The following is a 14,959-nucleotide window of genomic DNA, read 5'->3' as shown; positions in this document are numbered from 1 at the left end:
CACCTTACCCGAAGAGGAAAACACATCAACCACACTGTATGGACTAGGCCATGAGCTCATTCAAACTTACAACTCACAGAGAAGTACATCATGGTCTCCCCCACATTCGAACCTCGATTATCTGCTAAGCCCTCCAACAAGATTCTGGAGCCCACCCGGCATGGTACAGGATACGAACTCGCCGACCTTCCCGGGACAGCGTGGTGGGAGCAGTACTCGCCCATCGTAGCCGCTGTCACCGTACGCCTCACCAGCTCGAAACTTGTCGAGATTCTGTATCACGCCTGACATCATGACATGATAGACCTCTACTCCTCCTGAATCTAATGGTTTGACCGACCCGACCGGGCTTATTTACAACGAGTTTTCGCACCTGCAGTACCTCGATATCCGATATACCTGGCTCTTCAAGACCACCAAATTCATACACAATGATCTCAACGTCGAGACCATGCGTGCTTGTATGACATGTGGCTGTGCACACGATCTACTGACCTATTCCACTATCCAGATGGGAACAAAAGCTACAACCAACAAACCGGGCTAGCCGCCTTCCTTCCTTGCTAGGAACACACCCGGCCCTCTCATCGATCACGCAGAACCCTGAAAGCCCCTACAAGAGTTTCTGGGAGCAGAAATCGAGATGTTCGCCAAGTGTGAACCGACCACCTACCTCGGCAAACACCGAGGAACACAGATCGATCAACCGCTTCCAGCCCTGGAAATAAAATACGTGAACCGAAGCCGGAGTCCGGAAGGTCGTCTTCGTGTTTACACGCTGGCTGGATGCGATTGACGTGGAACGAGCCATTTCTCTTGTCGCCGGCCCATGAGAGAGATAGAGGGAGGAATAGCACCAACACCAGCAGCAGCCTCGGCCTCATCATCGCCCAGCAGCAGCATTATTACCATTCCCTACCCACTGACCGTTCTTGAAAAATCGTTAACCACGCCTAACTCTACCATTGAAGCCTTCCTGCGCGCCGCCCTTCCACAGCGACGAGCCGCCTTTCGCCACGTCACGCCGGGTCTCACTTTCCAGCCCGCCACCGAAGTCACCGCGCAGCCGTCCGCGTCCCGTCGCAAACAGCCCCTAGGCGGTGGCGTCCTTCGCGAAGCACCGGGAGGCCTGGTGCACATACCTGTACCAGGTGGTTCAGTCTGATGGGCTCCTGGAGATAAATTCAAGGCAATTGCACATGGCGTAGACAATTAAAGCGGAGCGGGTGAAATGCGGTGAATGAGAGGGGATAACAAAGGAATTGCCATTGACACGGAAAGCTTGTCCGATAGAAACGCCTTGATGGGCGGCTTTGGGAAACTTCGCGAGGCGGATACACAGACAGGGTTGATGAACGGGATGAATTCTGTGGTGAGGAAGGTGATGGGCTAGACATAGCCCAATCAAGCTTCTACCCATGCTTGCTCGGTGCCCTCAGTAAATATGATTCAGTTACATAGAAAGAAGCTTTTGCATCGAAAGTCAATCACCCTCAAGTCACGGCTGGTTTCCGAGATAAAAAACGAGTGTGAACATGGCAACGCCTCCGCCGTATCCGTGTAGCGGACGTGCTTCAAATCACTGGCCACGGAGATTTGACATGTCAGGGATGCACTCTCTGCCGGCAAAAGCAATGAGATCCTCGGCTTGCATACTATTGAGATGATCTCCCGATAGTACTGCAGGAGCTCTCTCAGGGGTCAGTACGGAGCCGTGTATCAAAAGTTATGGAACCGCACTAGTAACAATATGTGTAAATAGTGAAATCAAATAGTAATCATATAGATCATATTCTTCTAAAGAGCAGGAATAGTTATAATCTTATTATATAATTTATTAATTATACAGTTTAAGTATATGTTTATAACTCTTAGCTTACTTTTATTAGCTTGATATACTTGCCCGCCTTTTATACACTAAGTTAGTGATATTATATCTGTATAAAGTAATCACAGTATAACTTTGGGTACAAGGCTCCGTACTCAGTACAGAACTCACATTATATGATCGCTTATGAATACATCTCCCGACTTGTTGATTACTAGTAGTTTGCCCGGTTTGTCTCGCTGCCTCTTAGAGAGCGGGAACCCGAGCCGGTCGGCCCTCGGAACTGACTACTTCCGGCGGACTAAACTTTATCCAGCACTGCTTGTCGGATAATCCGGGCGTGCACGCAGCCTTGATCAATGTATGAGAAATATATCGAGACAGCGCATTATACTTGGGCTTCACCATTGTACGGGTCTCGTGGCACACATGATGCAAAAGGAAATAATTGGATCTTGTAGCTGCACGAGGGTTATGTTGAGCTCTTTACCTTGCATCGGCTTGCGTCGCCTAAGCTTGCACCTTCCCGGTGAACAGTGGGTGAGCTTGATTGTGGGGAGCCGAGTTTGTCATCGTGGGGACATGGGCTACACCGGCATGCTCCAATTGTCGGAAATGCCGATAATGTTCAAGGCAATTGAGGATTGTTCACATGACATCCTAAGCAATTGACGAAAATTAAGTGCCTACAGTAGATACGAAGTCTACGCCATGAGACCCAAAGAGCTACGGAGATCGATGAACAACACGCGGTAGACTAGGTAAAATGAAAACCACCATCAAGGTGAAGAGCTTCAATTCATGCGAAAATCACGCGCTGCCGCAATCTAATTCTATACAATTTTCATGTTGCTACAGTTCATGCCTGGTTTTCAATCTTGGTGATCAGCGTTCCAACGTGAGGCTGCAGCTCGATGGCAAATTCGTCGCCATGCTTCAAGAACTCCTTCGGGTTCTTGGCAGCACCAACACCAGGGGGAGTGCCGGTCAGAATGATGGTTCCAGCTGGTAGGGTGGTTCCCTGCGACAGGAAGCTGACGAGCTGAGGAACGCTGAAGATCAGGTCACTGTGGGAGATCACCTGTTAGCTTTCATTGTCGGTCGATGACAAGAAGGGACTACGTACGTGAGAGGGCAATCCTGCAAGACCTTGCCGTTCTTGGATCCACGGATGTGGAGTTTACTGGCGTCGGGGACCTGAGCTGCGGAGACGAGGACGGGGCCTGAGTGTGAGAGAGTCAGGGTCAGAGCTCATGGTGCGACGGCCGAATTCAGTAGGTGGCATGTCATACCGATGGGGCAAGACGTGTCGAAGCCCTTTGAGAAGCACCACTGGCTCTGGTTCATCTGGGACGTCCGGCTGGAGACATCGTTGGCAGCCGTGTATCCGAGCACGTAATCCAGTGCCTCCTCCTCGCTCACATCCTTCGCGTCGCGGCCAATGACAATGACCATCTCCGACTCGTAGTCACCGGTGTTGTCCCTCTGCGTAATTTTGGGCAGGATGGTCGGGGCGGGCCAGGGATCCGACAGCGCCGTCGACGGCTTCATGAACAGCGTGGGGAGGGTGGGAATGTCCATATTCATCTCAGTGGCATGGGAGACGTACTACAGGACCTTGATTGGCTTATGCGCTTTGTTTTGTAAGCTGTCTAGACCGGAAAGACTCACGTTCAGGCCAATGCATCGGATCGTGCCGACCTCGCTCTGTGCCAGTGGGGAGAGGATGCGCTCAATGGTCTCGGTCGCGTCGGTCTTCTGACCGGGGTTCAGGATCGATGTGCCGGAAAAGGGCCGCACAGCGACTTCCTGGCCCTTGTAGACGGCCAGACCGACGTCAATTGAGGCATCGACGGGCTCTCCGATCAGGATCCTGGAGGGGTTCGACTTGGGAACGAAGCGCACAAGGCCTAGTAAGGTGTCAGCGACTGCGATTATCTCTCGTGAGAATTCAGCACGTACGCGAGAATGTGGATGCGATCTTAGACATGGTGAACGAAGGGTGTGTAAGAAATATGAGGACGAAGATGCGAGCTTGGGAGGTCTCTGGAAATGATCTCTAGGCTTTTAAGTAACCGAGGAAGTCTGCGGCATATATCTACCCCGACATCGCTGCTGCCACCCCTCTTTCTGGTGCGGGGAGGGAGGGGTGAAAAACATAGGTGGGGCAATGGCGAAAGAATGTCGATTGCCGGGTGAGAGTCGAACTGTCGGATGCTGCTTGCTTCTCCTTCCTGTCGGATGAAACCCGGCGATAACTTGTACACTAAACAGCCCACTTCCCCACGCTGCGGTTGTGGGGATGTCGCCAGCGGGGATCTCGGTCGGACAAAGCGGCGAAGTCGCAATGCGCTGGGTTGGTTTAAAAGGCTACACGGTACGCTGTCGCAATTCTTGCCAAAATAAACTCATTCACCCAAGCAATCAGTCAACATGTCTGCTCCCAAGGGACCTTTCCGCCTTGTCACCGTCAACACTGCTCCCGAGAGAGCCAAGCGCCTCATCGGGCGTCTGATTGAGGCACTCAAGGACCGCTACACTATCATCCACGTTGACAACTGCGAGAGTACGTGATACCGATAATGGTTCAATGGCTCAACTTTGCATCGTACTGACTGATGGCTCGAACAGAGATCGAGGAAGTCGAACCTAAGGTTCGGGAGCACATGCCTGACGTCTTGGTAAGTCGAGTCACCCCCTTCCAACTTATCTGTTACATTGTATATATTCTGTTGGATTCGCCTGTCTCTCCTGCTAACTGTACCCTATAGTTCAGCGCATCTATGTGGACTGCCGAGCAGGCTCAGGAGATCCACGCCATCGCTCGTTCGATCAACCCCACCATCAAGCTTCACGCCATTCCCGAAGGCCTCCAGGTCGAGAGGGGCCCTGATGCCATTGTCGAATACCTCTGCGAGAAGGTTCCTCCCTTGTTGGATGCTTGAGTCGAATATGATTAAGAAGTGGGGATGCCCGGAGCAATTTAGGCTCACTTGCTTGATCTGGTCGAATTGATGATACGCAATGTCATGTATATAGTTCACTTCACGACGCATATTTGCGAAGTAGCGAAGTTACGATCTCAAAAGACTGATTTGTACAGTACACCGACCATTGTGACTGCTAGCCTATGTGCCCATGTGGTGCAAAGATATGAACCATAAGTCGTCATATAGACGGTGGAGACTCAAACTGCCAAACGAGTATGCAATTGAAGTAGAGTAAATGAAGCACCAGCTTCCTGCAATGCCCCCTAGTTTGGGAGGTATTGAGAGCTGTTGACCGCCAGTTTATCACTTGTTGTTCTGTTCGATTCCAGCAGATTAGGTCCTTGAGTGAGAGACCAGTGACCGGTTACGTTGCCCGCAATGGCCGGGACGGGAAGCCACTATCGGGGTCCCGAAACGGGCTCGTGCAGGCGCGCTGACCGCCTTCCTCGTCCAGACGGCAGAAATTGACCGTTTCCCCGCTCCTGCAGAAATGCTTTCTCGAGAGACTCGTCAAACCAAACGAGACTATTTAGCTTGTTCAGGATTGTCGCTCGCTTAGATACACTCGGAAACTATACTTCAAGATGCCAAGAGATCCATTGATCGGTTTGGTCGGAAAGGTCTATTTTCCCTCCGTTCATCCAACGCTAGTCCACTGCTGATTCCAATGAGGGGCATGTAGCCGTCTAGCGGAAAGTCAACGACACTCAACAGTTTGACTGATGCTTCTTCCAAAGTTGGTATGTGCTGCCTGCTATTTCTGGTCTTTTTCTATAGTGTCCGTTTACTCACGATTGCGATTACTGCCTAGGAAACTTCCCGTGCGTTTGAACACACCGATCACCACCGTCGATATCCTTACAGACGCTGATTGACCACCCTTGGCCTCTCCGCAGATTCACCACAATCGATCCGCAGCGCGCCATCGGCTACCTGCAAATAGAATGCGCCTGCCAACGACTCGGAGTTTCCGACAAATGTCGACCGAACTACGGAGGCTGCGTGGAGGGCCGACGCTCCGTCCCGATCGAGCTCCTGGATGTTGCAGGCCTTGTTCCGGGTGCGCATCAGGGCCGGGGCCTGGGTAATAAATTCTTGGATGACTTGCGCCATGCGGATGCTTTGATTCATGTGGTGGATGTGAGCGGGACGACGGACGCAGAAGGTACATAGGCACCAACCGCGCCGGGGAAGACTGGATATACTGTGGTGGGACGGGCTGACTGGTTTATCAGGCAAGGCCACACGAGGTTACGATCCTTCGCAAGATATTGAATGGTTGCACTCCGAGATCGTGCGCTGGGTGCTTGGTAACCTGATGCAGAAATGGTACGGTCGCGCTTGAGATCCACAGACTATACAGCGAAGCTGACTTCGCGAACCCAGGGGATCGATCAAGAGGAGACATGTTGCTACCAGTGAGTTGACGGCGATGTATCGCGATTTATATCAGATTCCCTAACACGTTTCGACAGAATCAACGGCCGTGGATACATTGCAGGCTCAGTTCTCCGGTTACGGAAGTACATCCTCCATCGTGGGACGGTGTTTGGACAAGTTAGGGCTCAAGGAACCGCTGGATGAATGGTCAGATGAGACAGTCGAGAAGGTCGTCGAAACGTTCATTGACGAGAAGTTTCCGACCGTGTTTGCATTGAACAAGATTGACCACCCCGATGCGGACAAGGTATGTTCCACTCGTGCAGGGCAAATTCGGCTCGGAACTAACCCACTTGGTTCTAGAACATCAGCAAAATCGCCAAGATGCAAGATCCCAAGTCCATCGTGCTGTGCTCCGCCATCTCTGAAGTCTTCCTTCGCAGACTCGCAAAGCAGGGCTATATCAAATACATTGAAGGAAGTGAATTCGTAGATATGCGAGAGGACCTAATTGATATGGGTGATCCGGATGGCGGAGGCCTCAAGGAAATGGACGAGAAGCTGAAAACGTACGCCATTTTCAACCTGGCCTTTCACTTATTGAGCTAACAAGTAGACCACAGGCGCGTCGAGAACTTGAAAGACATGGTCCTCTACCGTTTCGGCTCGACCGGTGTTGTACAGTGCCTCTCGCGCGCTGCTGAACTCCTAGGTCTCGTACCCGTGTTTCCCGTCCGCAACATCCACACATTCTCCTCCGGAGCTGGTACGGCAGTGTTCCGCGACTGTGTCCTTGTTAAAAAGTGAGTAGTCGCTTGAGGGTCCCATCTGTAGCGACTTCGCTAACAACGAGCAGGAACAGCACGGTGGGCGACGTCGCCCGTAAGGTTATGGGAGATGTACCCATTTCATACATCGAAGGAGTAGGCGGAACTCGTGTTTCCGAGGACGAGGTGGTTGCAGTTGGGAAACACGATGTATGTGAACTCCGCAGCTGTTTTACTAATCGAGTGCAAACTAATCTTGCATCTAGGTCCTCTCTTTCAAACCCGGCAGGTAGATATTTCCGTTCGATCTATGTACAGTGAACATGATAATGAAGTTATAAACCGAGATGATGCTACAATTATGAAAAGAACAGCGCGCGTCTGGAAACATAAAAGGATGTTGCAATGACTTTTTGCCTTAGGAACCTAGTGACCTCTCTGAGAATAGGAAAGTTAGCATAAATCATCTCCCAGGCAAGCCAAAGTGTCGTCACCCGACAACATGGCCAAATTCCCAAAGACAACGATTTCAGTGTCTAGCGTACCTGGCCTCGTTCATCATTCATCCCAAGAATGGGCTCCGGCGCCTTGGGATGCTCGCTCTTGGCCTTCCGCTCGTGCTTCAGACCCCCGCGCTCCGTGGCCCCCTGCGGCTTCGAGCTATCCGGCAGCCCATGCTTCTCTTCTCTATCCTTCAACCCGGCCGACGAGGCATCTGTCTCGGGATCCGTCGTATCCCTCTTCTTCTGGCGGTTGACGGCGTGGTCGTCCTGGTTGGTTCCGACCCAGGAACTGTTCAGCCGGCGGCTCTGCACGCTTACTGGCGTGATGGCGCGAAGTGCTTGCTGCTGCTGCTGCGGCCTTGCGAACAGACTGTAGAGCTTCGAGGACGCGATGCGAGTGTTGGTGAACATCCTGTAGGTTGTAAACCCGGTATATTCTTCGAATGGTGTTCTTTCTGGTGCAGTAACAATGGAGAGAAGAGCGAGGCGAATATTGTGAAATGTGTAAAGTCTTAAGTATGGAATGACATCAACGATAATGCTACGTAGGTTCACGCTGATTATATACTCCCTCGAGCGTCAAGTTACCCCGGTTATGAGCCCTTGGCAGCATGACGTCTCCATGCCGTAATGAGCTATGCTTAGGGCTTAGGGCTCCGAACTGACGTCCCCTCCGCCTTGGGGCGTGCTTATCGATAAGGAACTTGAACGGGCGATTGAATGGATCGGGGAACGTCAATCTTCAAATGAGCATGTGGCATATTAGATCAATACCTTAACCTTAGCCTTGGGGTACACGCGGAGTCCAATAAGATGAAGCGATCCTATCTACCAATCGAAACGCTGCCGTCGTGGGTCAAGCTCAACGGGGTCCGGATCGAGAGTGTGGCCTTCGCTCATCTGACTTCCGGGGTGGATGACGATGTCGACAACAGCAGCAAGGGTTCGGCGATCGTCGCGACCGAGGACCGGGTTGGTGGCGAGTCGGCGCTCGGCGCGGTCGACACGGGGGTTCTCTTGACAGTGCCCCCGGAATTGATCCTGTCGTTGGATACGGTGCATGCGTATGCTAAGTCGGATCGGCATCTGCGCGAGGTGTTGGAGGCTGTTGGGGAGTTTGGGCGGGTAAGACGTTTCTTCCAATTCAATTTCGAGGAATTCGCGCATGGATCTCGGGGCTGGGGTCTATGCTATACGATGATGGAGATTGAGAGGTAACTAAACTAACTGCACGAACAACAGACCCCCCGCGGCGCGATCCTGATCTTCCTGCTCATCCAGCTCACGCACTCCAGCCCTGACTTCGCGAGCGAGGTTGGCGTATCCGGTCCCTGGACCGAGTACATGAAGTACATGCCCGCGGAGATCCCGCTACCCACGTTCTACTCGGACGCGGAAATGGAGCTCCTGCGCGGCACGTCGCTGCGTCTGGCGGTGCACTCCAAGCTGGCGGCGCTGGAGAAGGAGTTCACGCTTTTGCGCGAAAAGACAGAGGAGTTACTCCCCTGGTGTCGCAAGCTCTGGTGGGACGACGAGACCGGGAAAGCGACGTTCGACGACTGGAAATACGTCGACGCGCTGTATCGCTCGCGCATGGTTGATCTGCCGACGAGCGGGCATGCCATGGTGCCGTGCATTGATATGGCGAATCACAGCTCGGAGGCGTCGGTCAAGGCGCTGTATGATGAGGATGCGGAGGGGAATGTCGTGCTGCAGCTTCGGTATGGGAAGACTGTGCGTGCTGGGGACGAGGTGACGATTTCGTAAGTGGTTGGTTGTGGTCTGCGGCGGGGATTTGGTGGGCTGACCTTTGCTTGCATCAAGTTACGGTGACGAGAAATCAGCCTCGGAGATGATTTTCTCGTACGGCTTTCTGGATCGGGATACCACCGATGCGAAGCAGATATTCCTCGACTTGGATATCCCGGATGATGATCCCTTGAAGGTTGTCAAGAAGGCCTTCTGTAAGGAATCCCCGGGTGTCCGGGTGTATACTTCCGCGGAAACGGCGGAGTCGACTCCCGCCACGGGCTGGGACAGCGCGATCATCTGGTGGGCGTGCGTCAACGAGGAGGACGGGCTGGATTTCACCGTGCTGCAAACCAACGATGGCGGCCGTGAGCTGAAGGCGCTTTGGAAGGGCGCGGACGTGCGGGACTCGGGCCACCTCAAAGAGCTCCTCGTGGCAGATCCGCACTGGGACATCATCCAGCTGCGTGCTGTGGTGCTTGTTCTTGAGCGACTTGAAACGCAGGCTTGGGTGCTCAAGGAGACAGACTTAATGGTGTCTGAGATCGACGATAGTGAAGACATGCGGGCGATGTTTAGGCCGGATATTTATAACATGATCAAGCGGTTGCGGGTGTTAGAGTTAAACTTGCTGAGTCAAGGAATCGAGGATCTGGTGAAGCGGGTACGTTGCAATTCTTGCCGTTGTCTTGTCTACCATTGAACATTATGGCACTAACTTCTGACCCGTGCAGAGGGACGAGCTCATGTCTAGTCCGTCTGTTACTCAATATCTCGGTCAATCGCAGCCCGAGACTGTCGACGGGGAGGATCTCTCCAGTCAGCAGCCATCCGCGGATATTGAAGAAGATTTCTCGTGAGGCGAGGTTCAAAGGCCTTTCTACGCAATGGAGCATTACAATGAAGGCGCTCGGCAAGCAAGCTGCAAGCGTTAATTTATGGACAAGAAGATAATATGGTTATAAATCTACAATAGGCCTAGCAGAGTCATGGCTCACCCCAAGTCCGCACTTAAGATCATCCTTCGGCTCTCATAAGTACATATCCTTGACCATAATTCCTAGTCATTTGCACTCGGCCTTGCCCAGTTATGAAATATCTCTGCTACGGCAAGCACCGACGGAAGAGCAAGAATATGGAGATCAGTGTTTTCTCGAAGTTTCTTACTTCTACGCATGTGGATCTCCATCCCGAATTCTGGCGCGTACAATCATTCGCTGGCTTTCTCACCTCATCAGATACTCAGCCCACAGTGATAATCAAGAGTCTACGATTTGGTTACATGGGTTTATATGTGCCTCATAAATAGCGCTCTGTGCTTTCTCATTTACTCCTTCTCTCGTGCTATTTAGCCTTGACCCTCGATTATACATGTCACCGACTAAACTTCATCTGTCCGTGATACGAGTTATCAGCGTGGGTGTTGTTGACTTCCAAATATAGAAAGTCAGGCAGCTGCTTAATTCTACCTCTACCTGTTGTGATGCCAACTCCCCTAGACTGTCAGCTCTGGGCCAACCCCATTCGAGGTCCTGAAGTCATGAAAGGAGGTTAAAAAGCGTGATGACCGTTCCACGGGTACAGAAAGCTACTGAATCTTGGTGCCAAGAGATATGAACTTCTATTCTTGCATTCCGACATAGAGTCTCTATATATTGTTCCAGTCTGGTTCAGAGGACAACTTCAAAGTCATGAACACGTTGCCCCTGGCCAAGAGCAGAGCTTAAAGTCAAAGCAGCAATTTCGTACGGCAAGAAACCAGAAGCAAGGGCCAGAAACCCCTCCCCGTTGCACGTCACCCAGCCAGCTTCTATTGCATAGAATGCCAGGTTGTCCCAGTGTGGCAAAGACTGGAGTCCATGCAATAAACCTGTGTAGGCGGTCAACTCTCGAGGCGGGTTTCGCTCTGCCATATCAAGTATGTGAATTTTCATATATCCCCAGGGCTGCGATTTGGGTGCCATCGGGTGAGAAAGCCAAGGACTGAACATGAAGCCAACGATCGCATGACTTCATTTCCTCATTTTCACTTCCTCAGTAGCCAGATCCAAAATACCCAGGATTCCAGCACTATTTGCTACCGCCGCTACCCTCATCCCGTCGGGAGAAGAGGCGGGGGACGCGGAACTCGGCACAAACGTCCACTTAGTGTCAACCGGGAAATTCACCGGCTCCTGACCAAAGCTCCAAACAATACTATGCTCTGCTGAAAAAATGCCGCCATGGTGCCATCTGGTGGGAAAGCCGCCGAGGAACTTCTATGCGAGGGTTCGGACGAGAAACTCTGTGTGAATGCGGCTGACCGGGGGAGCGGACCGAGAGGAAGACGGGAGGAAGACGGGAGGGACCGTTGGGGTACGGCGGACGATTGCCGCCATCGGGCAAATGAGTTTTTGGTTGGTGTTCTGCCGGCAGAATCAATACATTAAGAGGCCTCTCACCAAGCACCTCTTACCAAGCACCTCTCACCAAGCACCTCTCACCAAGCACCTCTCACCAAGCACCTCTCACTAATTTTACCTATAATAAAGATATTTAAAAAATTTAAAATATATTTAAAAAATAAAAATATAGAATTTATTAATTTGTTTATAATTTAATTAATATTATTGTAGATATTATAAAATATACTAATATTTTTTTATTAAAAATTTTATTATAATTAGTTTTTTATTTTTTATTAGATAACTAGAGATTTTTTATTTATTATAATTAATAATATTAATATTAAATTTTTATTTAATAATTTTTAAAATATTTATTATTATTACTGGAGTTATCTCTAGTTTAATATAATTAAAATAATTATATTTTAAATATATACTAATTATTTTATTATGAATAAAAAATACTAGAATATATTTAAGAATTTTAATCTAAAGTTAATTATTTTTATATTTAAAAAAAATAAAATAATAATTATTTTTTATATTAATAAAAATAAGAATATGAATAATCTAGAAAATAATCAAAAAAATAAATTATAAGAATTTTTATAGAAATTCTAATATTTATAAATTTTAAATACTTTAAAAATATAGATCCTAGGATTATAACTATAATTATAATTATTATTATAATTAAAATAATTAAGACTATAATACTAATAGATAATTTAAAAAATTAAATTAAGAAAATATCTTATTTTTAAACTAATAATAATTTAATAATTATTATATTTTTCTAATATAATTAGTACTTTTATTAATTATATTAGTAGATTTAAGTATTATATTAAAAATAACAGTAATAGGATTAATATTTTTTTAAATAATATAATTAATATCTATATTAAAATATAGAATTATCTATTAATTCTTTTCTAAATTATAATAATTATTAACTCTAGAGTTAGCTCTAGTAGTTTTAATAATAAAGTTAATAATTTTAATAAAATTAAAAATAATATAAATAATTATATAATTATTAGAATAATTAAAGAAATAATTATAATAATTAATTTTAAAAAAATATATATATTATAGTTATTAATTTAATTATATTAAAATTTTAAGAATATTCTTTTAAATAGTATTAATATAATATATTTTCTTAATTTAAGTATATATTCTTATATAAATTTAAATATATAGATTTTTTATATATTAATACTTTTTATATTAAGCTAATACTTAAATATATATAATAATTAATAATTAGATTTATTAAAGAATTTCTAGATAATTCTATTAAATTATATAATAAATCTAAGAATATTTCTAGTAATATCTATTAAGATAAGATATATATTATTAAAATTAATTAATTTAATATATTTTTTATTAAGAATATTAAGTTTTTAAAAGCTTTTATAATTATAAATATTAATATTTCTTTATTAATTATATTTAATATACTTGTACTTTTTTATTCTAAAATATTTTATATAAATATTTATTTTATAAGTTAAAATTATTAAAAATTATTTTTATTATCTTTTCTATTAATTCTATAATTAAATTAAATTAATATAAAAAAGATATTATCTCTAGTATTTTCTTATATATTTAATATTCTATAATAATATAAACTAGATTAAATATAATATAATTATATATTTTAATATATCTAAATATTTGTTATTTATTTATAATTATTAATATTATATTAATAAAATTAATTAATATTCTAATTTTATAATAAAATTTTTTAAATATTACTAGAGTTAGTTCTAGTTATTAAAATTAAAGAATTTATAATTTTTAAGTTATATTTTTCTTATATTAAAAATTAAATTAAGAATATATCTATTCCTGTATTTATTTATATTATAAATAAAATATTTTTTATTAAAAATCTTTAACTAAATTTTTTTATTAGAACTGATATAATTAGTTGTAAAGATATTATTCTAAATATTAAAAATCAAATTATAATTATTTATAGATATAATAATTTTATTATTTTAGTATAGATTATTATTAAAATTACTAAAATTAATATTTTTATATATATAATTTAATCTATAATTATTTTATTTTATTTAAAAGTTTATATATTAATTAAGATTTATAAAAATCTTTCTAATATTAATTTTATATTTAAATTATATAATAGTATTAGTATTTTTTTATATACTTATTTTATTAATACTAATTTTTTATTTATTAAAATAATTAATAAGTTAATAAAACTAGTAATTCTTAATTAATAAACTTAAATTCATATTTTTATAAATAATAATTATATAATAGTATATTTAGTAAAAGATAATATTATTAAATTAAATTATTTATTTTTATATTTTAAAAAATCTTAAATTAAAATATATATTTTTAAAGAATTTATATTCTAATATTATAAATACTAGTTATTAATTATATATTATTAAAGTTTTAGTATTTATTATAGATATTAATATTTTTAAAAATAAAAAAAGATTTATTTTTAAATTTTTTAAATTTTTATTTTATTTTTTACAGAAAGTTTTTTTATAGAAATTATTTTTTATTTTTATATTTAATATAATCTATACTCTATATTACTAATATAAATAAAAACTTTATTATAAAATTTATAAATAATATTATTATTTATATTAAAAATAATATTATTATTTATATATTTAAAAAGATCCTTATATTATATAATATTTAGATAATATTTAATAATTTAAATATTAGTATTACTAATATTCTAGAGAATTATTAATTATATATATTATTTAAAAAAGACTAAGAAAATTAAATACTTAAATTAAAAATTTATTATATTTTATAATTTAATTAAAAAGTTATTAATAGAATCTTTAATTGTCTATATTAAATTAATAAAATATTATATATTATTAATTATATATCTTCTATATATCTAGTTTTTATAATATAGAAAACTATTAATAATAATTTTTAAAAAAAGTTATTATTAATCTCTAGAAAATAAATTATAAGACTAAATTTAATCTATATTTTATTTTTATATAAGAGAATATTCTTTATATAATTAAAGAATATTAATATATTAGTATATTTAATTTTATATTATATTTTTATTAATAACTAGTATAAAAAATTATAAGAAATATCTTATAACTATTATTTATTAAAATTAAGAGATCTTTTATATTATTATTATAAGATTTATTAATTTAATTTTATTTATTTAAAAATAAATAAATCTAATATTTAAATAATTCTATATATTTACTTAAACTTATATTAATAATGTTACGGGACGGATGGATTGTGCTAATCAAAACATGCCTTTGAACAAGAAGAAATAGCTGGAGAGCTATTTCATCTG

The 14,959-nt window shown here is 42.7% G+C and overlaps 6 protein-coding genes across 6 annotated transcripts; 4 read left to right on the top strand and 2 right to left on the bottom strand.

The window, feature by feature from the left end:
* Positions 1-90: 90 nt before the first annotated feature.
* On the top strand, positions 91-1,165 carry BO97DRAFT_413658 (uncharacterized protein; the record flags this gene model as incomplete). The annotated part of the gene is made up of 3 exons (XM_025696304.1): positions 91-240; positions 305-461; positions 972-1,165. The coding sequence occupies 3 exons, from the start codon at positions 91-93 to the stop codon at positions 1,163-1,165; spliced, it is 501 nt and encodes a 166-aa protein (XP_025552362.1).
* A 1,454-nt stretch (positions 1,166-2,619) lies between these two features.
* BO97DRAFT_45213 (fumarylacetoacetate hydrolase family protein) lies at positions 2,620-4,059 on the bottom strand. The gene is made up of 5 exons (XM_025699022.1): positions 3,791-4,059; positions 3,500-3,738; positions 3,121-3,436; positions 2,955-3,051; positions 2,620-2,895 (listed from the first exon to the last, which is right to left on the bottom strand). Exons 1-5 carry the CDS (start codon positions 3,816-3,818, stop codon positions 2,688-2,690), a joined length of 888 nt encoding a protein of 295 aa, XP_025552361.1. The 5' UTR covers positions 3,819-4,059; the 3' UTR covers positions 2,620-2,687.
* A 184-nt stretch (positions 4,060-4,243) lies between these two features.
* Positions 4,244-5,140, top strand: BO97DRAFT_477437 (uncharacterized protein). The gene is made up of 3 exons (XM_025700549.1): positions 4,244-4,394; positions 4,460-4,509; positions 4,600-5,140. Exons 1-3 carry the CDS (start codon positions 4,262-4,264, stop codon positions 4,771-4,773), a joined length of 357 nt encoding a protein of 118 aa, XP_025552360.1. The 5' UTR covers positions 4,244-4,261; the 3' UTR covers positions 4,774-5,140.
* Positions 5,141-5,402: 262 nt separating this feature from the next.
* Positions 5,403-7,496, top strand: BO97DRAFT_450636 (Ygr210 GTPase family protein; the record flags this gene model as incomplete). The annotated part of the gene is made up of 10 exons (XM_025698937.1): positions 5,403-5,438; positions 5,501-5,562; positions 5,715-5,983; positions 6,054-6,147; positions 6,205-6,236; positions 6,294-6,505; positions 6,562-6,767; positions 6,822-7,001; positions 7,055-7,175; positions 7,232-7,496. 10 exons carry the CDS (start codon positions 5,403-5,405, stop codon positions 7,256-7,258), a joined length of 1,239 nt encoding a protein of 412 aa, XP_025552359.1. The 3' UTR covers positions 7,259-7,496.
* BO97DRAFT_442637 (uncharacterized protein) lies at positions 7,232-8,012 on the bottom strand. Its single transcript, XM_025698281.1, has 2 exons — positions 7,511-8,012; positions 7,232-7,403 (listed from the first exon to the last, which is right to left on the bottom strand). The coding sequence occupies exons 1-2, from the start codon at positions 7,877-7,879 to the stop codon at positions 7,392-7,394; spliced, it is 381 nt and encodes a 126-aa protein (XP_025552358.1). The 5' UTR covers positions 7,880-8,012; the 3' UTR covers positions 7,232-7,391.
* A 202-nt stretch (positions 8,013-8,214) lies between these two features.
* On the top strand, positions 8,215-10,161 carry BO97DRAFT_367428 (SET domain-containing protein). The gene is made up of 4 exons (XM_025692654.1): positions 8,215-8,593; positions 8,711-9,231; positions 9,293-9,881; positions 9,952-10,161. The coding sequence occupies exons 1-4, from the start codon at positions 8,282-8,284 to the stop codon at positions 10,075-10,077; spliced, it is 1,548 nt and encodes a 515-aa protein (XP_025552357.1). The 5' UTR covers positions 8,215-8,281; the 3' UTR covers positions 10,078-10,161.
* Positions 10,162-14,959: the final 4,798 nt, after the last annotated feature.

The sequence above is a fragment of the Aspergillus homomorphus genome (assembly GCF_003184865.1).
Source record: "Aspergillus homomorphus CBS 101889 unplaced genomic scaffold BO97scaffold_14, whole genome shotgun sequence".
In the NCBI taxonomy this organism is placed as follows: domain Eukaryota; kingdom Fungi; phylum Ascomycota; class Eurotiomycetes; order Eurotiales; family Aspergillaceae; genus Aspergillus; species Aspergillus homomorphus.
Note: the sequence above shows the minus strand (reverse complement) of the source record. Positions and strands in the feature narration are given on the sequence as shown.

Coding starts and splice junctions, on each gene's coding strand:
- BO97DRAFT_45213 (XM_025699022.1), bottom strand. CDS start 3,818: ATGTCTAAGATCGCATCCACATTCTCGC. Junction 3,739..3,790: donor GATCGCATCCACATTCTCGC/GTACGTGCTGAA, acceptor ACACCTTACTAG/GCCTTGTGCGCTTCGTTCCC. Junction 2,896..2,954: donor TTGCAGGATTGCCCTCTCAC/GTACGTAGTCCC, acceptor GATCTCCCACAG/TGACCTGATCTTCAGCGTTC.
- BO97DRAFT_477437 (XM_025700549.1), top strand. CDS start 4,262: ATGTCTGCTCCCAAGGGACCTTTCCGCCTTGTCACCGTCAACACTGCT. Junction 4,395..4,459: donor CCACGTTGACAACTGCGAGA/GTACGTGATACC, acceptor TGGCTCGAACAG/AGATCGAGGAAGTCGAACCT. Junction 4,510..4,599: donor AGCACATGCCTGACGTCTTG/GTAAGTCGAGTC, acceptor TGTACCCTATAG/TTCAGCGCATCTATGTGGAC.
- BO97DRAFT_442637 (XM_025698281.1), bottom strand. CDS start 7,879: ATGTTCACCAACACTCGCATCGCGTCCTCGAAGCTCTACAGTCTGTTC.
- BO97DRAFT_367428 (XM_025692654.1), top strand. CDS start 8,282: ATGAAGCGATCCTATCTACCAATCGAAACGCTGCCGTCGTGGGTCAAG. Junction 8,594..8,710: donor CTGTTGGGGAGTTTGGGCGG/GTAAGACGTTTC, acceptor CACGAACAACAG/ACCCCCCGCGGCGCGATCCT. Junction 9,232..9,292: donor GGGGACGAGGTGACGATTTC/GTAAGTGGTTGG, acceptor GCTTGCATCAAG/TTACGGTGACGAGAAATCAG.